This window comes from Parasteatoda tepidariorum, chromosome 10 (assembly GCF_982258835.1).
Source record: "Parasteatoda tepidariorum strain Cologne lab strain chromosome 10, Ptep-v5.0, whole genome shotgun sequence".
In the NCBI taxonomy this organism is placed as follows: Eukaryota; Metazoa; Arthropoda; class Arachnida; order Araneae; family Theridiidae; genus Parasteatoda; species Parasteatoda tepidariorum.
Genome location: NC_141764.1, coordinates 9,495,043 through 9,521,983, shown reverse-complemented (window position 1 = coordinate 9,521,983; position 26,941 = coordinate 9,495,043). Strand labels below are relative to the sequence as shown.

Sequence of the window (26,941 nt, the reverse complement as noted above, 5' to 3'; positions counted from 1 at the left end):
TCAGTATTTGAAATTTCTTGGCTTACTCTGTCTGAACTCACTTTTTCTACATTTTAAATTAGTAATGAAAGAGAAAGAAAATTTGCTGCTAAAATTTTCCTCCGTGTTATGGCGCCCTCTTAAATTTCGATTAAAAGAAAATAAAAATGTTTAATAGTTCGTAAACTTATGTGATAACAACTCCTGGAGGTCACCTCAATTATTTACCGCTCACCTTTTGAAAATATTGTCAAAGTTTTTTCAGATTTTGAACCATTTGTAAATAAATATTTTTCATAAAACCCTGAAATACCTTTTATTGATGGTTGTCTTTGGGTTCAGTTTAGCTTGATGGATGACTGCATTACAGACTTGTATAGCAGTATAAGGCAGGCTGGCTGCTTCTTCAAACGTTAAATTCCGTGGTTTGAGTGAGACATAGAATTCTTTTACTACGCAATATTCAACCATCAGACCCTCCAGACAATAAGGAGACACCACCCACACCTATTCAGAAATTCACAGCTGTCACTAAACATTTTAGCGTATCTCAAAAATGGTGGCAAGTACTTAACTAACACCCTACCTAACTCTTGAATGTGGATGTTTCATTACATGTTTTACGCTATTTTGTATAAAGTTGCAGCCACCATTTGTGTTATTCAGTAACTCTAAAATTGAAGCTGTCAATGTTAAAAGCGGGTATGTAACATTTTTACGGATATAAGTTTTTGATTGGTTTTGGAATCTGTACAGGTAATCGCGATGTACAGAATTGGAACGGGATATGAATCATGCCTACACCTCGAGTCACTTCCCCCAGTAGTTTTAGTTTATTTTCAAAAAGGGGTATGAGTCGCACATGCCCCGTTTCTACAATGACTTGGTATAACTACAGCAATAGTGTTTCATGGGGAATCGAATACAATAATCCATTATAATAATTATTGTAACCAGTGCTAGGATGATGCTTATCAATATTATGTTTTAGTAATTGTGACAAAGTAAGGCCTATTAACTTTAATATTATCATTTAACACTTATCTACACGTGTTTAATATAAGCGATCGCAGCGTTCGAATACGCCATCTGGGGAGAAGACCGGTTCCATGCCTTTGGTCCTTCCCTCTCCTCCTCTTTTCAGTTGTTTTGGAATGTACTACCATATTTTTCCTTTTTTTAAATATTTTTGTATGTAATTGTTAAAAATATTTTTTTGCAGTTTCCATGATGTTTTCTTTTAGGACTATATTTAATGTAGTTTTCAGTTCCATATAGTTTCCTAACTTAAAAAATTTAAATCTCTATTTGAAAATCAAGACATAAACTAACGTTCTTCCTTCTTCTATGACTCTTCACACGCTAATGGTGAAAGCATGCGAAGTGTTGCCATAGGTAGAGAGTTCGCCACCTGTAGCCCATTTCGATCGAAAAATTGCAGAGATGGCCAAAGACTCAAACGGAAGCTAACTCAGTTACAGAAAATCTCAATGAAAGCTGCGATGGAATTGAATAAACAATTTCTGTATATTATTGACTGAAAACACGTACTTGTGATTTTCCATCAACTTTTTCAATATGTCAAAATATTTTTTTAGGATATAAAATTATTGATTTCAACATTCTTCTTTTTTGTTGTCGTTGTTTTTTTGTTTGTATGTTAAATGGGGATATGTGCTAAATTTCAAAAATGCACAGTTCCAACAGTTATACCCATTTCTTGATATCAAATACCGAGTCATTTTCTAGACTACCTAAGGAAGATATTCCAACAATTTGGAAGCAATTAAAACAATCTTTCCACTGTTGACACAGTTTTTCTCGAAAGTGCAGACTTTTAGCATACCCCTTTTAACAATGTCCGCTCCAATTAATAATTACAGTAAGATATGATAAGAGTCAGCAAAGTTATTTTTATGATACAGTACAAATCAAGAATACTTCATTTAGAATATGCATATAAGCAATATTCCTTAAAATAAAATTAGTCCGTTGATCAAACATATACACAATTAAAAGAAAATATTGATATGAATACGAAAAGCTAAGTGGGTAGAATTTAAATATTATATAACTATTTAATACATTCGATAGATTTATGTAAATTTTCAAATGAGAATAACATAATTATTTCTATTATACAACTAAAAACATGAATGGTTGACCTTGTAAAGCTTAGCACTTTCGGGTGGGTTGCTGCTTCCCCGTGATTTTTACACTTAAGCTTAAAAAAGGGCGCCATCAAATATTATACTCGCAGTGTTTACAATATAATGCATTTTTTTAAAATTTCTAAGAAATATGAATTTGTCTAGAAGAACAGTAAGAAATCATCACGTCACGTAAGAATCGTTAAATTAACGCGCAATTTTACCATTCATAAGAGTTCTCTGTAGTTTACAAACTTTAACTGGTTGTGAATCTGAAACAAATGGAAGAAAATTAATATCAAAACATAAATACAGTGCAAGGTTTGCCACGTTTTGAGCTTTATCCCACATTTGGCTTCATTTATGTAAAATATCACCGTTAGTTATTTTCAGGGTTGCATTTTGCAGAGCATAGCATGCTTTCTGAGTCTTCCAAATTCATATATGATTTGTTTCGTTGGAATTTAAATTGAAAAAAGGCGTTATATTGTAAACACTACAAGTATAATAATATTGGATGGCGCCCTTTTCAAACTTTGGCATGAAAATCAATCGGAAGTAGCAACCCGGAAGTCTTTCGACGAATTTAACTCCTAGTGTGCCACCAATGTTTAGTTTCGCGCGGTCAACCATTCATTTCGACAAAAGTTCTGGTTATAAATGTGCTCCGCTTATTATGTAAATTTTGAGTTAAAAATACATAATGAACATGGCAGGCAAATACAATTCCCACTAAAAACAAAAATCTGACTAACTTTCCCTTACAGCACTGAGGATAAAAGAAAAGATCCTCTTCTTCACTGAACCCAAGAAACAAAAATCTGAAACGTACTAAAATATCCCCACTCAAAAACATCCCGATCCCCTCAAACTAAACCAGAAGTTGTAAATGTACTTTTCTTATTCAGAGATCGATCAATAGCAGGATCATGGCCCACCAAATTTTCCGGGCCCTTTGCAAAATGTTTCGATATTAAATTACTGAAGAGTAGTCCTAACAGTAAAAAAGAATCGATTGAACTACAAGAGAAACATTCTAAAGAGCAGACAATTAAAGATTATTTTTCGAAGATAAAGTTTACGCATCTACTAACAAAATATAAAACAATGTTATGTCAAAATAAGAAATAGTTAGGCGACCACAAACAATAGATATTAGTGATTTTCGCTAAAGTTCATGCTCAAATAAAAATAGTTAAGGACATTTGGTGACCACAAACAAGAACTATCAGGGACTTTTTGCTGTGTCATTAATCTGTAATTATTCATTAGTTAAACGAACACAAAACTAGCCCACCTTTTTTTCGAATTTGATTAGTGCAATGTTTACGTGAGTTTGGTCGTATCACTATATAGCGAAAATTTAAAAAAAAAAAAATGCTTCTTTTTTTTTGTTTAGAAAAACTATTTCTTTCAGTATTTAAAAGAAATAATAATATTGAGGACTTTTTACTTATTTTTGAGGCCCATGCCTATTGGGCCTAGGCGATAATCACGCTCTGCTCTTATTAATTATTTCTTTTGTAATTAAAGAGCTTTGATGATATAATAATTATGTCTGGAAGAATGTCCTTCACTAAAAAAGATTTTAAGCATTAACTCCCTCCCCCCAGCAAAACATTTTAAATAAATGAGAAAGATTACCCCTTAATAATAAAAAATATTCCTAAAATATCTAATTTACAGTTTTAAAATTACAACATTGTATAAAATAACTGAAAAAAAAAGTAGTCCGATGAGTTCAGATCTTGAAACGTTTTTTCTTCCAGCAGAATTTTTTCTTCTTCATCGTAGGCCATTTTGGTCTAATCGTAAATAAACTATGATTTTTAACGTAACGGGTTTAATTTTATGGCGGAGAAAAGAATTAACACATTTGAGTCTTATTAAAAGATTTATATTTTCACATGAATAAAATCTGAAATCTATGATTGCGTTTGAAGAAATATCATCTTCTTAAATAACCCACGTGTACATTTTTGAACCTTAATTCGGAAACAAATTATAATAGCAACAAAAAATTACCTTACCTCGTCACCTTCGAAGAAGGAAGTGACGTCACGACCAGTTTCAAGCACAACTCCAGAGCATTCTCGTCCGAGTATTACAGTGCCATTTGCGTGCTAAAAGAAAAATGCATCCAAATTAAAGTGTAAACTTTTCATTCCCATACTATTTTGCATGAGTGAGTTCCAAGGACCAAAGCCGTTTTAATTTGCTGGGCAGAAGGTAGCACCTTTTCTTGGAGCTAGTACTTCTTTCGAAAGCGCAATACAACATTCCCATTTATTCGAACCATCCCATGTCCATACGATTTGACTTGTTTTTTGTTTTTGTTTTTTGTCATTATTTTCTAATATGGAGAAGGGAGCCGCGATGGCTCAGGGGATAAGGCGTTCGAATCCCAGCGATATCTGGTCGATACGAATTCCCATAAGGCTAGCACCGATCACAGTGTTGACGTGAAATATCGTCGGTGGTAGGCGGATCATGAGTTAGAGTCTCTTTGCCGTCAGGCTAACCCTGGGAGGTTCCGTTGGTCCCCCTGTACATGTCACACAAATGCTGGTTAGTTCCATCAAAATGTCCTCCACGGAAGCAAATTCCTCCCAATACTTGATCCAGGAGTTCCTTTGTCTTCTGGATTGGGTTCAAAATGACAAGGCTACGGAGTCCAACATTAGTTGTCGTAAACCCAAAAATTGGGTCGGCTGTTCAACGACGGTTAGAATATAAAATAAAATAATATGGAAAAGACGCGAAAAATAGAGTGCAGAACATTAATTGGAATGTTTCGTGATTCAAGGTGTGATGTTTGATCTACAATGAAATCATCTCAAAGAGTATGAACATTACACGTCATTATGAAACGAAACATTTTCAAAATACACGGGACAGAAAAGTGCTAAAAATTGAGAGAGATGATTAAACGCAACGTTAAAGAAATGTCCCGGGAAGGTAAAAATTTATTCAAAACTGCCAGCTAACAGATCTGTCTAGAGACACTGATGTAGATTTTTTTAAATTCAGAGTACAGTCCCTTTACAGACGCACTATAAGATTCTATGTGAAATTATAATCATCAAATGATACTATACACTATACAGCTTTATTGTTTTTACTCGGATGAAACCGGTTTGCAAACTCCTGTATCAATTGGTTAACATTGTAAAGCACTGCGTTAAAAATAAATACAAATAGGAAGTATATATAAAAAGTTTACTGTGTAAAAACCCATTACATGTATGTTTAAATATAAAAGTATTGCCTATAAACTCTTGCAGATCATGTCATTATTAAAACACTACAGTGCGTCTAATAATTTGATCTAATTATTATAATATACTAATGTATAACCTGATATAATAAATATTATGTATTTATATAATATATCGTCTAATTTATCCTACCGTCAAATTTATATTATATATCGTCAAATTAAACCAACTGATACACTAACTTAAACAAGTGCAAACCGGCTTCAGTCGCATAAAAACAATAAAAAAAAATGAAATCTAATCGTTCCTTTTGCTATCTTTTGTAGCGTCATGACTCTTCTGGTTCCAATCAACAAAAAACTCAATCATGCTACGTCATCGCCATTACTGAAATTTTTATCATTTAATAACTTTTTGTAAAGTTGGATCATATAAATCATAATCCGATGTTACAAGGTCGGGACTATAGCCAAAGACAACACGACAATGCCATTCCTCCACACAGTGGCGAAGTTTTATTGTATGTTCGGAGGGCGTAATGCCTACTATATATATATATATATATATATATATATATATATATATATATATATATATATATATATATATATATATATATATATATATATATATATATATATATATATATATATATATATATATATATATATATATATATATATATATATATATATATATATATATATATATATATATATATATATATATATGTATATATATATATATATATATATATATATGTATGTATGTATGTATGTAACATAAAAAGCTTTTATTAATCTTTTTATGTTAGTTTCTTTGCTAAAAAACAACTCCTACTTTATTACTAATTAATTATTCAAATCGAAATACTTTCTCACACTTTTAAAAGCTACATCCTGTTTCTAAATCTATTTTTGGCCCAACTATGCATAAATTTAAATAAAGACCTTTTTTCCCTTTTAAGCCGTGGGAATCACTCGAGCAAGCTCATTAACCAATAGTAATATCTAAGATTTCCCTAAATAGAGACATTTTCAGATTTTTGCAAGATTTTTCCCACCAGAAAGACTGATCCTGAATGGAGTTAACATCACTTTTTGCTGGTCTTCCATAAGAACATGATCTAAATAAAATACATCTGATTTCATTAAAATCCTGCGTCTGTTTCCCTGCTCGGTCCGACTGCATCATTTTACACACACACACACATATATATATATATATATATATATATATATATATATATATATTACGCAAACGAACCTAAATTACTTTCTTGCCAACCCGAAAAATTAGTAGTTGATTGCGAACGTGATTAAAAATATGACTGTCGGAAATTGAGCATTGGATCATACAAATTTTTAAAACGGCACGTGATTGTAGAATATGTGATATACCACCTCATTGTTTTGCTTTAAGTAAGATCTGATGGAACTTCCATATCCCTGTGTGATCATAAAATCCACTGTTTCTAATCCCGCTGCAACCACTTTGATGAGCACTTCATCTGGATTGAGAATCTTCGGAAAAGACAGATCATTTCGCACCTCGATTGACTATAAAAAATGGAGAATATATATATAGTCCGTGGCCAAATTATTCGAAGCACAATAATTGATTCTATGTAAAATCATAATTATCAGGTGATATATTTACAGCTTTATTGTTTTTATGAGACCAGTTTGCACTCGTTCGCGTTGTTGTATCAATGGGTTAAATGAGACGATGTATAATATAAATTCGACGATTGGATACATTAAACGATATATTATACAAATGTAGAATATTTATTATATAAGGTATTATACTGGTATATTATAATAATTAGATCAAATTATTCGACGCACTGTAGTGTTTTAATAATGACATGTTTTGCACAAGTTTATAGGTTATATTTAAACATACAAGTAATAGGTTTTAATTTAGGCGATTTTTTTATATACTTCCTATTTGCATTAATATACAGTAGAGAACCGATTATCCGGAACGATCGGGACTATCGCTATTCCGGATAACTGATTTTTCCGGTTTTCTGAATCGCTACCAAAAGCCATTTTTTTAGGGTCAAACCCAACTAAAAAAATTTTTTTTTGGAAATAATCTTAAAAATAAGAAAAAACGATGAGGTAATACACTAATGATTACTTCTGAAATGATGGTAAGGTAAACATCTTTCAAAAAAGAAAGAAAAATCCCAAAATCTTATAAGGAAAAAAAAATGTTTTTTTTAAAAAATTGCGGGAAAATTTATCGAATTTCGTTCCGGTTTTTTGGATTTCCGGTTTTCTGATTTCCGGATAACGGGTTCTGTACTGTACTATTTTTTTAACGTCTGTACTGTACTATTTTTTTAAAGTTTACTAATTGATACACGAACGTAAACAAGTGCGTACAGGTTTCAGTCGAGTAAGAATAATAAAGCTGTATAACCTGATAGTTAAGATTTTACATAGATTCGTATAGTGTGTCTAATAATATGGCCAGAGACTGCTAAAAAAATCCACCATGTCGAAATTTTAATGGACAAAGCAATTTGATCCTATCGCCATTAAATAAAACGTCATTATGGACCTAAGTGATCATTTGATCTATCTGAGGGGGACTCATTCAAAGTAGATGGTGTTTTCAATATAAATGTAAGCACCAACAATCTCGGGTTCCTGACTTGCTCTACTTCCGGTTAGAAAGTATACAGCTGCTTACTTCATACTATTCTACTAAGCGATATTTTCAAACAGATAATTTTGTTTTCAATGAAGAAAAAAAATGATTACATAATTTCTGACCTCAAATCTTCTGTATTTCATAATATATTAAGCAATTCTGGTGAATTTGAAGTGAACATTTGTTTTACTTCCTTAGAGATGTATTGTTTAAAAAAGCTAACATGGTTGTTAGATTTAGGAAGGACTCGTTTTTTACAGTTCATTATTGTTTATCTAGTTGCAAGCCATGGAATCATAAGACGTTAGTGTTAGCATATTGTCGAGCATCGATATTAAGATCATTTTCGAAATTGTTCCTTTTCGAAGTTTGTATATTTTTCGGTTGCTGTTGTAGTTCATACACTAGAGCTGCACAATGGGTAAAACATCCCTGGTAAACATCCCTGAGATTGATCCGAAGACTTTATTTATTTATTTATTTTGGTAAAATAAGAAGTGTCTTATAACGATCCATATGTTTGAAAATGAAAGGTCTTTACAAGACGATTCTTAAAACGCAAATAATAATCCAGGTAACAAATACTATGTTGTGAGTCGAATGGCTTCAAAATACACCGATAACAGTAACCCGGAAGTATCGGTAGTAAAGAGTTCGCAGTGCACCCTGGTGTCATCCATAGTTTTCTAAATTTAACGCGTGAGTCTTGAAATGTACCTGCAAAAAGATCAATTCATTTTTTTTAAATTGGCTGTCTTTTAGAGATTTCTAATTATTGAACTAGATCCGTAATGAAGCTTAATAATTGTGATGAACTCACCGAAATTCCATGATAAGATCTAAGGGCTACTCCTTTGACTCTTCTCCTTGGTTTGGCAAGTCGGCAACAGATGGCGTGTAGAATGCTCACGATTCCTATGGTGGCTGCACCCACAATTCCAAACAAAATAGATGATCCAACTGAAAAATAATCGGATGAAGTTTGGATGTAGAAAAGAATTTATTATTCAAAAGATTTATTGCAAAAAGAGATAGAACGCTGCGGACAAGAGAAACCTGGCTTCGAAACCCAGCGACGAGGAGAGATTTTTATTTTATTTTTGTTTGTTTATTTTATTTTACATTATTTCTGTAATGTGTTTTAACGTGAATAAAATGTTCGAGTTATAAAAATTATTATTTTTCTAATGAAGAACAGCGAATAATAACATAAAAAGGGATAAATTCCGGTTAATTTTTTATTTATTTATTTATTTTATTTTTTATTATTTTTTCAGCAGCACTTTCGATATTTTATCTCAAATAAAGTGTTTTATATATAAAGATAAATATATTTCTTTGTTTAAGCGCGAATAATGGCCGAAAAACAGAGAAATATGGTCTCTGGAGGCACGCGCTCTTCTTCCTCCCTGACTCCCTTTAATAATAACCTATAATTTTCAAACTCGGCCAGAATATAAGGTTCAATGTACTGAAGAATCGTACAGAAAGAAATTTTTATACACTAATTAGGGGACCCACAATGGGCCAAAATACTTTTTGTTTACTAGCCGGAAAAGGGGGCTTAAAGCTAAATATTCGAATAACATCGTGTGAAGCGTGGTGTGGTTGGTAGAGCACTGCGGACTAGTTGAATCTAGAGGACCTTGGTTCGAAACCCCGCGGCGACAGGGGATTTTTTTATTTTTATTTTTTATTATATTTTATATTATTTTTGTAATGTGTTTTAACGTGAATAAAGTGTTCTAGTTACAAAAATTATTATTTTTCTATCGAAGAACAGCGAATAATAGCATAAAAAGGGATAAATTCTGGTTAATTTTTTATTTATTTATTTATTTCATTTTTTATTATTTTTTCAGCAGCACTTTCGATATTTTATGTCAAATAAAGTGTTTTATATATAAAGATAAATATATTTCTTTGTTTAAGCGCGAATAATGGCCGAAAAACAGAGAAATATGGTCTCTGGAGGCACGCGCGCTTCTTCCTCCCTGACTCCCTTTAATATTAACCTATAATTTTCAAACTCGGCCAGAAATTAAGGTTCAATATACTGAAGAATCGTACCGGAAGAAATTTTTATACACTAATTAGGGGACTCACAATGGGCCAAAATACTTTTTGTTTACTAGCCGGAAAAGGGGGCTTAAAGCTAAATATTCGAATGAGCATCGTGTGAAGTGTGGTGTGGTTGGTAGAGCACTGCGGACTAGTTGAATCTAGAGGACCTTGGTTCGAAACCCCACGGCGACAGGAGATTTTTCTATTTTTATTTTTTATTGTATTTTATATTATTTTTGTAATGTGTTTTAACGTGAATAAAGTGTTCTAGTTATAAAAATTATTGTTTTTCTATCGAAGAACAGCGAATAATAGCATAAAAAGGGATAAATTCTGGTTAATTTTTTATTTATTTATTTATTTTATTTTTTATTATTTTTTCAGCAGCTCTTTCGATATTTTATCTCAAATAAAGTGTTTTATATATAAAGATAAATATATTTCTTTGTTTAAGCGCGAATAATGGCCGAAAAGCAGAGAAATATGGTCTCTGGAGGCACCCGCGCTTCTTCCTCCCTGACTCCCTTTAATATTAACTTATAATTTTCAAACTCGGCCAGAAATTAAGGTTCAATGTACTGAAGAATCGTACAGAAAGAAATTTTTATACACTAATTAGGGGACCCACAATGGGCCAAAATACTTTTTGTTTACTGGCCGGAAAAGGGGGCTTAAAGCTCAATATTCGAATGAGCATCGTGTGAAGCGTGGTGTGGTTGGTAGAGCACTGCGGACTAGTTGAATCTATAGGACCTTGGTTCGAAACCAGACGGCGACAGGAGATTTTTTTTATTTATTGTTTATTATATTTTATATTATTTTTGTAATGTGTTTTAACGTGAATAAAAAGTTCTAGTTATAAAAATTATTATTTTTCTATTGAAGAACAGCGAATAATAACATAAAAAGGGATAAATTCCGGTTAATTTTTTATTTATTTATTTATTTTATTTTTTATTATTTTTTCAGCAGCACTTTCGATATTTTATCTCAAATAAAGTGTTTTATATATAAAGATAAATATATTTCTTTGTTTAAGCGCGAATAATGGCAGAAAAACAGAGAAATATGGTCTCTGGAGGCACGCGCTCTTCTTCCTCCCTGACTCCCTTTAATAATAACCTATAATTTTTAAACTCGGCCAGAATATAAGGTTCAATGTAGTGAAGAATCGTACCGAAAGAAATTTTTATACACTAATTAGGGGACCCACAATGGGACAAAATACTTTTTGTTTACTAGCCGGAAAAGGGGGCTTAAAGCTAAATATTCGAATGAGCATCGTGTGAAGCGTGGTATGGTTGGTAGAGCACTGCGGACTAGTTGAATCTAGAGGACCTTGGTTCGAAACCCCACGGTGACAGGAGATTTTTTTATTTTTATTTTTTATTATATTTTATATTATTTTTGTAATGTGTTTTAACGTGAATAAAGTGTTCTAGTTATAAAAATTATTATTTTTCTTTCGAAGAAGAGCGAATAATAGCATAAAAAGGGATAAATTCCGGTTAATTTTTTATTTATTTATTTATTTTATTTTTTATGATTTTTTCAGCAGCACTTTCGATATTTTATCTGAAATAAAGTGTTTTAAATATAAAGATAAATATATTTCTTTGTTAAAGCGCGAATAATGGCCGAAAAACAGAGAAATATGGTCTCTGGAGGCACGCGCGATTCTTCCTCCCTGACTCCCTTTAATAATAACCTATAATTTTCAAACTCGGCCAGAAATTAAGGTTCAATGTACTGAAGAATCGTACCGAAAGAAATTTTTATACACTAATTAGGGGACCCACAATGGGCCAAAATACTTTTTGTTTACTAGCCGGAAAAGGGGGCTTAAAGCTAAATATTCGAATAAGCATTGTGTGAAGCGTGGTGTGGTTGGTAGAGCACTGCGGACTAGTTGAATCTAGAGGACCTTGGTTCGAAACCCCGCGGCGAGAGGAGATATTTTTATTTTTATTTTTTATTATATTTTATATTATTTTTGTAATGTGTTTTAACGTGAATAAAGTGTTCTAGTTACAAAAATTATTATTTTTCTATCGAAGAACAGCGAATAATAGCATAAAAAGGGATAAATTCTGGTTAATTTTTTATTTATTTATTTATTTCATTTTTTATTATTTTTTCAGCAGCACTTTCGATATTTTATGTCAAATAAAGTGTTTTATATATAAAGATAAATATATTTCTTTGTTTAAGCGCGAATAATGGCCGAAAAACAGAGAAATATGGTCTCTGGAGGCACGCGCGCTTCTTCCTCCCTGACTCCCTTTAATATTAACCTATAATTTTCAAACTCGGCCAGAAATTAAGGTTCAATATACTGAAGAATCGTACCGGAAGAAATTTTTATACACTAATTAGGGGACCCACAATGGGCCAAAATACTTTTTGTTTACTAGCCGGAAAAGGGGGCTTAAAGCTAAATATTCGAATGAGCATCGTGTGAAGTGTGGTGTGGTTGGTAGAGCACTGCGGACTAGTTGAATCTAGAGGACCTTGGTTCGAAACCCCACGGCGACAGGAGATTTTTCTATTTTTATTTTTTATTGTATTTTATATTATTTTTGTAATGTGTTTTAACGTGAATAAAGTGTTCTAGTTATAAAAATTATTGTTTTTCTATCGAAGAACAGCGAATAATAGCATAAAAAGGGATAAATTCCGGTTAATTTTTTATTTATTTATTTATTTTATTTTTTATTATTTTTTCAGCAGCACTTTCGATATTTCATCTGAAATAAAGTGTTTTAAATATAAAGATAAATATATTTCTTTGTTAAAGCGCGAATAATGGCCGAAAAACAGAGAAATATGGTCTCTGGAGGCACGCGCGATTCTTCCTCCCTGACTCCCTTTAATAATAACCTATAATTTTCAAACTCGGCCAGAAATTAAGGTTCAATGTACTGAAGAATCGTACCGAAAGAAATTTTTATACACTAATTAGGGGACCCACAATGGGCCAAAATACTTTTTGTTTACTAGCCGGAAAAGGGGGCTTAAAGCTAAATATTCGAATGAGCATCGTGTGAAGCGTGGTGCGGTTGGTAGAGCACTGCGGACTAGTTGAATCTAGAGGACCTTGGTTCGAAACCCCACTGCTACAGGAGATTTTTTTTTTTTTTTTTTTATTATATTTTATATTATTTTTGTAATGTGTTTTAACGTGAATAAAGTGTTCTAGTTATAAAAATTATTATTTTTCTATCGAAGAACAGCGAATAATAGCATAAAAAGGGATAAATTCTGGTTAATTTTTTATTTATTTATTTATTTTATTTTTTATTATTTTTTCAGCAGCTCTTTCGATATTTTATCTCAAATAAAGTGTTTTATATATAAAGATAAATATATTTCTTTGTTTAAGCGCGAATAATGGCCGAAAAGCAGAGAAATATGGTCTCTGGAGGCACCCGCGCTTCTTCCTCCCTGACTCCCTTTAATATTAACTTATAATTTTCAAACTCGGCCAGAAATTAAGGTTCAATGTACTGAAGAATCGTACAGAAAGAAATTTTTATACACTAATTAGGGGACCCACAATGGGCCAAAATACTTTTTGTTTACTGGCCGGAAAAGGGGGCTTAAAGCTCAATATTCGAATGAGCATTGTGTGAAGCGTGGTGTGGTTGGTAGAGCACTGCGGACTAGTTGAATCTATAGGACCTTGGTTCGAAACCAGACGGCGACAGGAGATTTTTTTTATTTATTGTTTATTATATTTTATATTATTTTTGTAATGTGTTTTAATGTGAATAAAAAGTTCTAGTTATAAAAATTATTATTTTTCTATTGAAGAACAGCGAATAATAACATAAAAAGGGATAAATTCCGGTTAATTTTTTATTTATTTATTTATTTTATTTTTTATTATTTTTTCAGCAGCACTTTCGATATTTTATCTCAAATAAAGTGTTTTATATATAAAGATAAATATATTTCTTTGTTTAAGCGCGAATAATGGCAGAAAAACAGAGAAATATGGTCTCTGGAGGCACGCGCTCTTCTTCCTCCCTGACTCCCTTTAATAATAACCTATAATTTTTAAACTCGGCCAGAATATAAGGTTCAATGTAGTGAAGAATCGTACCGAAAGAAATTTTTATACACTAATTAGGGGACCCACAATGGGACAAAATACTTTTTGTTTACTAGCCGGAAAAGGGGGCTTAAAGCTAAATATTCGAATGAGCATCGTGTGAAGCGTGGTATGGTTGGTAGAGCACTGCGGACTAGTTGAATCTAGAGGACCTTGGTTCGAAACCCCACGGTGACAGGAGATTTTTTTATTTTTATTTTTTATTATATTTTATATTATTTTTGTAATGTGTTTTAACGTGAATAAAGTGTTCTAGTTATAAAAATTATTATTTTTCTTTCGAAGAAGAGCGAATAATAGCATAAAAAGGGATAAATTCCGGTTAATTTTTTATTTATTTATTTATTTTATTTTTTATGATTTTTTCAGCAGCACTTTCGATATTTTATCTGAAATAAAGTGTTTTAAATATAAAGATAAATATATTTCTTTGTTAAAGCGCGAATAATGGCCGAAAAACAGAGAAATATGGTCTCTGGAGGCACGCGCGATTCTTCCTCCCTGACTCCCTTTAATAATAACCTATAATTTTCAAACTCGGCCAGAAATTAAGGTTCAATGTACTGAAGAATCGTACCGAAAGAAATTTTTATACACTAATTAGGGGACCCACAATGGGCCAAAATACTTTTTGTTTACTAGCCGGAAAAGGGGGCTTAAAGCTAAATATTCGAATAAGCATTGTGTGAAGCGTGGTGTGGTTGGTAGAGCACTGCGGACTAGTTGAATCTAGAGGACCTTGGTTCGAAACCCCGCGGCGACAGGAGATTTTTTTATTTTTATTTTTTATTATATTTTATATTATTTTTGTAATGTGTTTTAACGTGAATAAAGTGTTCTAGTTACAAAAATTATTATTTTTCTATCGAAGAACAGCGAATAATAGCATAAAAAGGGATAAATTCTGGTTAATTTTTTATTTATTTATTTATTTCATTTTTTATTATTTTTTCAGCAGCACTTTCGATATTTTATCTCAAATAAAGTGTTTTATATATAAAGATAAATATATTTCTTTGTTTAAGCGCGAATAATGGCCGAAAAACAGAGAAATATGGTCTCTGGAGGCACGCGCGCTTCTTCCTCCCTGACTCCCTTTAATATTAACCTAAAATTTTCAAACTCGGCCAGAAATTAAGGTTCAATATACTGAAGAATCGTACCGGAAGAAATTTTTATACACTAATTAGGGGACCCACAATGGGCCAAAATACTTTTTGTTTACTAGCCGGAAAAGGGGGCTTAAAGCTAAATATTCGAATGAGCATCGTGTGAAGTGTGGTGTGGTTGGTAGAGCACTGCGGACTAGTTGAATCTAGAGGACCTTGGTTCGAAACCCCATGGCGACAGGAGATTTTTTTATTTTTATTTTTTATTGTATTTTATATTATTTTTGTAATGTGTTTTAACGTGAATAAAGTGTTCTAGTTATAAAAATTATTGTTTTTCTATCGAAGAACAGCGAATAATAGCATAAAAAGGGATAAATTCCGGTTAATTTTTTATTTATTTATTTATTTTATTTTTTATTATTTTTTCAGCAGCACTTTCGATATTTCATCTGAAATAAAGTGTTTTAAATATAAAGATAAATATATTTCTTTGTTAAAGCGCGAATAATGGCCGAAAAACAGAGAAATATGGTCTCTGGAGGCACGCGCGATTCTTCCTCCCTGACTCCCTTTAATAATAACCTATAATTTTCCAACTCGGCCAGAAATTAAGGTTCAATGTACTGAAGAATCGTACCGAAAGAAATTTTTATACACTAATTAGGGGACCCACAATGGGCCAAAATACTTTTTGTTTACTAGCCGGAAAAGGGGGCTTAAAGCTAAATATTCGAATGAGCATCGTGTGAAGCGTGGTGCGGTTGGTAGAGCACTGCGGACTAGTTGAATCTAGAGGACCTTGGTTCGAAACCCCACTGCTACAGGAGATTTTTTTATTTTTATTTTTTATTATATTTTATATTATTTTTGTAATGTGTTTTAACGTGAATAAAGTGTTCTAGTTATAAAAATTATTATTTTTCTATCGAAGAACAGCGAATAATAGCATAAAAAGGGATAAATTCTGGTTAATTTTTTATTTATTTATTTATTTTATTTTTTATTATTTTTTCAGCAGCTCTTTCGATATTTTATCTCAAATAAAGTGTTTTATATATAAAGATAAATATATTTCTTTGTTTAAGCGCGAATAATGGCCGAAAAGCAGAGAAATATGGTCTCTGGAGGCACCCGCGCTTCTTCCTCCCTGACTCCCTTTAATATTAACTTATAATTTTCAAACTCGGCCAGAAATTAAGGTTCAATGTACTGAAGAATCGTACCGAAAGAAATTTTTATACACTAATTAGGGGACCCACAATGGGCCAAAATACTTTTTGTTTACTAGCCGGAAAAGGGGGCTTAAAGCTAAATATTCGAATAAGCATCGTGTGAAGCGTGGTGTGGTTGGTAGAGCACTGCGGACTAGTTGAATCTAGAGGACCTTGGTTCGAAACCCCGCGGCGACAGGAGATTTTTTTATTTTTATTTTTTATTATATTTTATATTATTTTTGTAATGTGTTTTAACGTGAATAAAGTGTTCTAGTTATAAAAATTATTATTTTTCTATTGAAGAACAGCGAATAATAACATAAAAAGGGATAAATTCCGGTTAATTTTTTATTTATTTATTTAGTTTATTTTTTATTATTTTTTCAGCAGCACTTTCGATATTTTATCTCAAATAAAGTGTTTTATATATAAAGATAAATATATTTCTTTGTTTAAGCGCGAATAATGGCCGAAAAACAGAGAAATATGGTCTCTGGAGGCACGCGCTCTTCTTCCTCCCTGACTCCCTTTAATAATAACCTATAATTTTCAAACTCGGCCAGAATATAAGGTTCAATGTACTGAAGAATCGTACAGAAAGAAATTTTTATACACTAATTAGGGGACCCACAATGGGCCAAAATACTTTTTGTTTACTAGCCGGAAAAGGGGGCTTAAAGCTAAATATTCGAATAAGCATCGTGTGAAGCGTGGTGTGGTTGGTAGAGCACTGCGGACTAGTTGAATCTAGAGGACCTTGGTTCGAAACCCCGCGGCGACAGGAGATTTTTTTATTTTTATTTTTTATTATATTTTATATTATTTTTGTAATGTGTTTTAACGTGAATAAAGTGTTCTAGTTACAAAAATTATTATTTTTCTATCGAAGAACAGCGAATAATAGCATAAAAAGGGATAAATTCTGGTTAATTTTTTATTTATTTATTTATTTTATTTTTTATTAGTTTTTCAGCAGCTCTTTCGATATTTTATCTCAAATAAAGTGTTTTATATATAAAGATAAATATATTTCTTTGTTTAAGCGCGAATAATGGCCGAAAAACAGAGAAATATGGTCTCTGGAGGCACGCGCGCTTCTTCCTCCCTGACTCCCTTTAATATTAACCTATAATTTTCAAACTCGGCCAGAAATTAAGGTTCAATGTACTGAATAATCGTACCGAAAGAAATTTTTATACACTAATTAGGGGACCCACAATGGGCCAAAATACTTTTTGTTTACTAGCCGGAAAAGGGGGCTTAAAGCTAAATATTCGAATGAGCATCGTGTGAAGTGTGGTGTGGTTGGTAGAGCACTGCGGACTAGTTGAATCTAGAGGACCTTGGTTCGAAACCCCACGGCTACAGGAGATTTTCTTATTTTTATTTTTTATTATATTTTATATTATTTTTAATGTGTTTTAACGTGAATAAAGTGTTCTAGTTATAAAAATTATTATTTTTCTATCGAAGAACAGCGAATAATAGCATAAAAAGGGATAAATTCCGGTTAATTATTTATTTATTTATTTATTTTATTTTTTATTATTTTTTCAGCAGCACTTTCGATATTTTATCTCAAATAAAGAGTTTTATATATAAAGATAAATATATTTCTTTGTTTAAGCGCGAATAATGGCCGAAAAACAGAGAAATATGGTCTCTAGAGGCACGCGCGCATCTTCCTCCCTGACTCCATTTAATATTAACCTATAATTTTCAAACTCGGCCAGAAATTAAGGTTCAATGTACGGAATAATCGTACCGAAAGAAATTTTTATACACTAATTAGGGGACCCACAATGGGCCAAAATACTTTTTGTTTACTAGCCGGAAAAGGGGGCTTAAAGCTAAATATTCGAATGAGCATCGTGTGAAGCGTGGTGTGGTTGGAGGAGCACTGCGGACTAGTTGAATCTAGAGGACATTGGTTCGAAACCCCACGGCGACAGGAGATTTTTTTTATTGTTTATTATATTTTATATTATTTTTGTAATGTGTTTTAACGTGAATAAAGTGTTCTAGTTATAAAAATTATTATTTCTCTATCGAAGAACAGCGAATAATAGCATAAAAAGGGATAAATTCCGGTTAATTTTTTATTTATTTATTTATATTATTTTTTATTATTTTTTCAGCAGCACTTTCGATATTTTATCTCAAATAAAGCGTTTTATATATACAGATAAATATATTTCTTTGTTTAAGCGCGAATAATGGCCGAAAAACAGAGAAATATGGTCTCTGGAGGCACGCGCGCTTCTTCCTCCCTGACTCCCTATAATTTTCATTATTATTTCATTATAATTTCCCTGATATTAACCTATAATTTTCAAACTCGGCCAGAAATTAAGGTTCAATGTACTGAAGAATCGTACCGAAAGAAATTTTTATACACTAATTAGGGGACCCACAATGGGCCAAAATACTTTTTGTTTACCAGCCGGAAAAGGAGGCTTAAAGCTAAATATTCGTATAAGCATCGTGTGAAGCGTGGTGTGGTTGGTAGAGCACTGCGGACTAGTTGAATCTAGAGGACCTTGGTTCGAAACCCCGCGGCGACAGGAGATTTTTTTATTTTTATTTTTTATTATATTTTATATTATTTTTGTAATGTGTTTTAACGTGAATAAAGTGTTCTAGTTATAAAAATTATTATTTTTCTATCGAAGAAGAGCGAATAATAGCATAAAAAGGGATAAATTCCGGTTAATTTTTTATTTATTTATTTATTTTATTTTTTATTATTTTTTCAGCAGCACTTTCGATATTTTATCTCAAATAAAGCGTTTTATATATACAGATAAATATATTTCTTTGTTTAAGCGCGAATAATGGCCGAAAAACAAAGAAATATGGTCTCTGGAGGCACGCGCGCTTCTTCCTCCCTGACTACCTTTAATAATAACCTATAATTTTCAAACTCGGCCAGAAATTAAGGTTCAATGTACTGAAGAATCCTACCGAAAGAAATTTTTATACACTAATTAGGGGACCCACAATGGGCCAAAATACTTTTTGTTTACTAGCCGGAAAAGGGGGCTTAAAGCTAAATATTCGAATGAGCATCGTGTGAAGAGTGGTGTGGTTGGTAGAGCACTGCGGACTAGTTGTATCTAGAGGACCTTGGTTCGAAACCCCACGGCGACAGGAGATTTTTTTTTATTGTTTATTATATTTTTTATTATTTTTGTAACGTGTTTTAACGTGAATAAAGTGTTCTAGTTATAAAAATTATTGTTTTTCTATCGAAGAACAGCGAATAATAGCGTAAAAAGGGATAAATTCCGGTTAATTTTTTATTTATTTATTTATTTTATTTTTTACTATTTTTTCAGCAGCACTTTCGATATTTTATCTCAAATAAAGTGTTTTAAATATAAGGATAAATATATTTCTTTGTTTAAGCGCGAATAATGGCCGAAAAACAGAGAAATATGGTCTCTGGAGGCACGCGCGCTTCTTCTTCCCTGACTCCCTTTAATATTAACCTATAATTTTCAAACTCGGCCAGAAATTAAGGTTCAATGTACTGAAGAATCGTACCGAAAGAAATTTTTATACACTAATTAGGGGACCCACAATGGGCCAAAATACTTTTTGTTTACTAGCCGGAAAAGGGGGCTTAATGCTAAATATTCGAATGAGCATCGTGTGAAGCGTGGTGCGGTTGGTAGAGCACTGCGGACTAGTTGAATCTAGAGGACCTTGGTTCGAAACCCCACTGCTTCAGGAGATTTTTTTATTTTTATTTTTTATTATATTTTATATTATTTTTGTAATGTGTTTTAACGTGAATAAAGTGTTCTAGTTATAAAAATTATTATTTTTCTATCGAAGAACAGCGAATAATAGCATTAAAAGGGATAAATTCTGGTTAATTTTTTATTTATTCATTTATTTTATTTTTTATTATTTTTTCAGCAGCACTTTCGATATTTTATCTCAAATAAAGCGTTTTATATATACAGATAAATATATTTCTTTGTTTAAGCGCGAATAATGGCCGAAAAACAGAGAAATATGGTCTCTGGAGGCACGCGCGCTTCTTCCTCCCTGACTCCCTTTAATATTAACCTATAATTTTCAAACTCGGCCAGAAATTAAGGTTCAATGTACTGAAGAATCGTACCGAAAGAAATTTTGATACACTAATTAGGGGACCCACAATGGGCCAAAATACTTTATGTTTACTAGCCGGAAAAGGGGCTTAAAGCTAAATATTCGAATGAGCATCGTGTGAAGTGTGGTGTGGTTGGTAGAGCACTGCGGACTAGTTGAATCTAGAGTACCTTGGTTCGAAACCCCACGGCGACAGGAGATTTTTTTTTTTTTTTTTTATTATATTTTATATTATTTTTGTAATGTGTTTTAACGTGAATAAAGTGTTCTAGTTATAAAAATTATTATTTTTCTATCGAAGAACAGCGAATAATAGCATAAAAAGGGATAAATTCTGGTTAATTTTTTATTTATTTATTTATTTTATTTTTTATTATTTTTTCAGCAGCACTTTCGATATTTTATCTCAAATAAAGTGTTTTATATAAAAAGATAAATATATTTCTTTGTTTAAGCGCGAATAATGGCCGAAAAACAGAGAAATATGGTCTCTGGAGGCACCCGCGCTTCTTCCTCCCTGATTCCCTTTAATATTAACTTATAATTTTCAAACTCGGCCAGAAATTAAGGTTCAATGTACTGAATAATCGTACCGAAAGAAATTTGTATACACTAATTAGGGGACCCACAATGGGCCAAAATACTTTTTGTTTACTAGCCGGAAAAGGGGGCTTAAAGCTAAATATTCGAATGAGCATCGTGTGAAGAGTGGTGTGGTTGGTAGAACACTGCGGACTAGTTGTATCTAGAGGACCTTGGTTCGAAACCCCACGGCGACAAGAGATTTTTTTTTTTATTGTTTATTATATTTTTTATTATTTTTGTAATGTGTTTTAACGTGAATAAAGTGTTCTAGTTATAAAAATTATTGTTTTTCTATCGAAGAACAGCGAATAATAGCGTAAAAAGGGATAAATTCCGGTTAATTTTTTATTTATTTATTTATTTTATTTTTTATTATTTTTTCAGCAGCACTTTCGATATTTTATCTCAAATAAAGTGTTTTAAATATAAGGATAAATATATTTCTTTGTTTAAGCGCGAATAATGGCCGAAAAACAGAGAAATATGGTCTCTGGAGGCACGCGCGCTTCTTCTTCCCTGACTCCCTTTAATATTAAGCTATAATTTTCAAACTCGGCCAGAAATTAAGGTTCAATGTACTGAAGAATCGTACCGAAAGAAATTTTTATACACTAATTAGGGGACCCACAATGGGCCAAAATACTTTTTGTTTACTAGCCGGAAAAGGGGGCGTAAGGCTAAATATTCGAATGAGCATCGTGTGAAGAGTGGTGTGGTTGGTAGAGCACTGCGGACTAGTTGAATCTAGAGGACCTTGGTTCGAAACCCCACGGCTACAGGAGATTTTTTTATTTTTATTTTTTATTATATTTTGTATTATTTTTGTAATGTGTTTTAACGTGAATAAAGTGTTCTAGTAATAAAAATTATTATTTTTCTGTCGAAGAACAGCGAATAATAGCATAAAAAGGGATAAATTCCGGTTAATTTTTTATTTATTTATTTTATTTTTTATTATTTTTTCAGCAGCACTTTCGATATTTTATCTCAAATAAAGTGTTTTATATATAAAGATAAATATATTTCTTTGTTTAAGCGCGAATAATGGCCGAAAAACAGAGAAATATGGTCTCTGGAGGCACGCGCGCTTCTTCCTCCCTGACTCCCTTTAATAATAACCTATAATTTTCAAACTCGGCCAGAAATTAAGGTTCAATGTACTGAAGAATCGTACCGAAAGAAATTTTTACACACTAATTAGGGGACCCACAATGGGCCAAAATACTTTTTGTTTACTAGCCGGAAAAGGGGGCTTAAAGCTAAATATTCGAATGAGCATCATGTGAAGTCTGGTGTGGTTGGTAGAGCACTGCGGACTAGTTGAATCTAGAGGACCTTGGTTCGAAACCCCACGGTGACAGGAGATTTTTTTATTTTTATTTTTTATTATATTTTATATTATTTTTGTAATGTGTTTTAACGTGAATAAAGTGTTCTAGTTATAAAAATTATTGTTTTTCTATCGAAGAACAGCGAATAATAGCATAAAAAGGGATAAATTCCGGTTAATTTTTTATTTATTTATTTATTTTATTTTTTATTATTTTTTCAGCAGCACTTTCGATATTTTATCTCAAATAAAGTGTTTTATATATAAAGATAAATATATTAATTTGTTTAAGCGCGAATAATGGCCGAAAAACAGAGAAATATGGTCTCTGGGGCCACGCGCGCTTCTTCCTCCCTGACTCCCTTTATAATTAACCTATAATTTTCAAACTCGGCCAGAAATTAAGGTTCAATGTACTGAAGAATCGTACCGAAAGAAATTTTTATACACTAATTACAATGGGCCAAAATACTTTTTGTTTACTAGCGGAAAAGGGGCTTAAAGCTAAATATTCGAATGAGCATCGTGTGAAGCGTGGTGTGGTTGGTAGAGCACTGCGGACTAGTTGAATCTAGAGGACCTTGGTTCCAAACCCCACGGCGACAGGAGATTTTTTTTATTTTTATTTTTTATTATATTTTATATTATTTTTGTAATGTGTTTTAACGTGAATAAAGTGTTCTAGTTATAAAAATTATTGTTTTTTCTATCGAAGAACAGCGAATAATAGCATAAAAAGGGATAAATTCCGGTTAATTTTTTATTTAGTTATTTATTTTATTTTTTATTATTTTGTCAGCAGCACTTTCGATATTTTATCTCAAATAAAGTGTTTTAAATATAAAGATAAATACATTTCTTTGTTTAAGCGCGAATAATGGCCGAAAAACAGAGAAATATGGTCTCTGGAGGCACGCGCGCTTCTTCCTCCCTGACTCCCTTTAATATTAACCTATAATTTTCAAACCTCGGCCAGAAATTAAGGTTCAATGTACTGAAGAATCGTACCGAAAGAAATTTTTATACACTAATTAGGGGACCCACAATGGGCCAAAATACTTTTTGTTTACTAGCCGGAAAAGGGGGCTTAAAGCTAAATATTCGAATGAGCATCGGTGTGAAGAGTGGTGTGGTTGGTAGAGCACTGCGGACTAGTTGAATCTAGAGGACCTTGGTTCGAAACCCCACGGCTACAGGAGATTTTCTTATTTTTATTTTTTATTATATTTTATATTATTTTTGTAATGTGTTTTAACGTGAATAAAGTGTTCTAGTTATAAAAATTATTATTTTTCTATCGAAGAACAGCGAATAATAGCATAAAAAGGGATAAATTCCGGTTAATTTTTTATTTATTTATTTATTTTATTTTTTATTATTTTTTCAGCAGCGCTTTCGATATTTTATCTCAAATAAAGAGTTTTATATATAAAGATAAATATATTTCTTTGTTTAAGCGCGAATAATGGCCGAAAAACAGAGAAATATGGTCTCTGGAGGCACGCGCGCTTCTTCCTCCCTGACTCCGTTTAATATTAACCTATAATTTTCAAACTCGGCCAGAAATTAAGGTTCAATGTACTGAATAATCGTACCGAAAGAAATTTTTATACACTAATTAGGGGACCCACAATGGGCCAAAATACTTTTTGTTTACTAGCCGGAAAAGGGGGCTTAAAGCTAAATATTCGAATGAGCATCGTGTGAAGCCTGGTGTGGTTGGTAGAGCACTGCGGACTAGTTGAATCTAGAGGACCTTGGTTCGAAACCCCACGGCGACAGGAGATTTTTTTATTTTTATTTTTTATTATATTTTATATTATTTTTGTAATGTGTTTTAACGTGAATAAAGTGTTCTAGTTATAAAAATTATTATTTTTCTATCGAAGAAGAGCGAATAATAGCATAAAAAGGGATAAATTCCGGTTAATTTTTTATTTATTTATTTTTTTTATTTTTTATTATTTTTTCAGCAGTACTTTCGATATTTTATCTCAAATAAAGCGTTTTATATATACAGATAAATATATTTCTTTGTTTAAGCGCGAATAATGACCGAAAAACAGAGAAATATGGTCTCTGGAGGCACGCGCGCTTCTTCCTCCCTGACTCCCTTTAATAATAACCTATAATTTTCAATCTCGGCCAGAAATTAAGGTTCAATGTACTGAAGAATCGTACCGAAAGAAATTTTTACACACTAATTAGGGGACCCACAATGGGCCAAAATACTTTTTGTTTACTAGCCGGAAAAGGGGGCTTAAAGCTAAATATTCGAATGAGCATCGTGTGAAGCGTGGTGTGGTTGGTAGAGCACTGCGGACTAGTTGAATCTAGAGGACCTTGGTTCCAAACCCCACGGCGACAGGAGATTTTTTTATTTTTATTTTTTATTATATTTTATATTATTTTTGTAATGTGTTTTAACGTGAATAAAGTGTTCTAGTTATAAAAATTATTGTTTTTCTATCGAAGAACAGCGAATAATAGCATAAAAAGGGATAAATTCCGGTTAATTTTTTATTTAGTTATTTATTTTATTTTTTATTATTTTGTCAGCAGCACTTTCGATATTTTATCTCAAATAAAGTGTTTTAAATATAAAGATAAATACATTTCTTTGTTTAAGCGCGAATAATGGCCGAAAAACAGAGAAATATGGTCTCTGGAGGCACGCGCGCTTCTTCCTCCCTGACTCCCTTTAATATTAACCTATAATTTTCAAACTCGGCCAGAAATTAAGGTTCAATGTACTGAAGAATCGTACCGAAAGAAATTTTTATACACTAATTAGGGGACTCACAATGGGCCAAAATACTTTTTGTTTACTAGCCGGAAAAGGGGGCTTAAAGCTAAATATTCGAATGAGCATCGTGTGAAGAGAGGTGTGGTTGGTAGAGCACTGCGGACTAGTTGAATCTAGAGGACCTTGGTTCGAAACCCCACGGCTACAGGAGATTTTCTTATTTTTATTTTTTATTATATTTTATATTATTTTTGTAATGTGTTTTAACGTGAATAAAGTGTTCTAGTTATAAAAATTATTATTTTTCTATCGAAGAACAGCGAATAATAGCATAAAAAGGGATAAATTCCGGTTAATTTTTTATTTATTTATTTATTTTATTTTTTATTATTTTTTCAGCAGCACTTTCGATATTTTATCTCAAATAAAGAGTTTTATATATAAAGATAAATATATTTCTTTGTTTAAGCGCGAATAATGGCCGAAAAACAGAGAAATATGGTCTCTAGAGGCACGCGCGCTTCTTCCTCCCTGACTCCATTTAATATTAACCTATAATTTTCAAACTCGGCCAGAAATTAAGGTTCAATGTTCTGAAGAATCGTACCGAAAGAAATTTTTATACACTAATTAGGGGACCCACAATGGGCCAAAATACTTTTTGTTTACTAGCCGGAAAAGGGGGCTTAAAGCTAAATATTCGAATGAGCATCGTGTGAAGCGTGGTGTGGTTGGAAGAGCACTGCGGACTAGTTGAATCTAGAGGACATTGGTTCGAAACCCCACGGCGACAGGAGATTTTTTTTTTATTGTTTATTATATTTTATATTATTTTTGTAATGTGTTTTAACGTGAATAAAGTGTTCTAGTTATAAAAATTATTATTTTTCTATCGAAGAACAGCGAATAATAGCATAAAAAGGGATAAATTCCGGTTAATTTTTTATTTATTTATTTATTTTATTTTTTATTATTTTTTCAGCAGCACTTTCGATATTTTATCTCAAATAAAGCGTTTTATATATACAGATAAATATATTTCTTTGTTTAAGCGCGAATAATGGTCGAAAAACAGAGAAATATGGTCTCTGGAGGCACGCGCGCTTCTTCCTCCCTGACTCCCTTTAATAATAACCTATAATTTTCAAACTCGGCCAGAATATAAGGTTCAATGTACTGAAGAATCGTACAGAAAGAAATTTTTATACACTAATTAGGGGACCCACAATGGGCCAAAATACTTTTTGTTTACTAGCCGGAAAAGGGGGCTTAAAGCTAAATATTCGAATGAGCATCGTGTGAAGCGTGGTGTGGTTGGAAGAGCACTGCGGACTAGTTGAATCTAGAGGACATTGGTTCGAAACCCCACGGCGACAGGAGATTTTTTTTTTATTGTTTACTATATTTTATATTATTTTTGTAATGTGTTTTAACGTGAATAAAGTGTTCTAGTTATAAAAATTATTATTTTTCTATCGAAGAAGAGCGAATAATAGCATAAAAAGGGATAAATTCCGGTTAATTTTTTATTTATTTATTTATTTTATTTTTTATTATTTTTTCAGCAGCACTTTCGATATTTTATCTCAAATAAAGCGTTTTATATATACAGATAAATATATTTCTTTGTTTAAGCGCGA

General features: G+C 32.0%; 1 protein-coding gene across 1 annotated transcript in view; it reads right to left on the bottom strand.

The window, feature by feature from the left end:
- LOC122270614 (NAD(P)H oxidoreductase RTN4IP1, mitochondrial) overlaps nucleotides 1-26,941 on the bottom strand; it is a 68,898-nt gene that overhangs the window by 8,184 nt on the left and 33,773 nt on the right. Inside the window, exons 2-5 of the mRNA XM_071184527.2 lie at nucleotides 8,835-8,974; nucleotides 6,751-6,906; nucleotides 4,160-4,252; nucleotides 293-486 (exon numbers count right to left, since the gene is read on the bottom strand). Of these exons, the coding sequence (XP_071040628.2) occupies nucleotides 293-486; nucleotides 4,160-4,252; nucleotides 6,751-6,906; nucleotides 8,835-8,974 (583 nt within the window). The remainder of the gene's footprint in view (nucleotides 1-292; nucleotides 487-4,159; nucleotides 4,253-6,750; nucleotides 6,907-8,834; nucleotides 8,975-26,941) is intronic.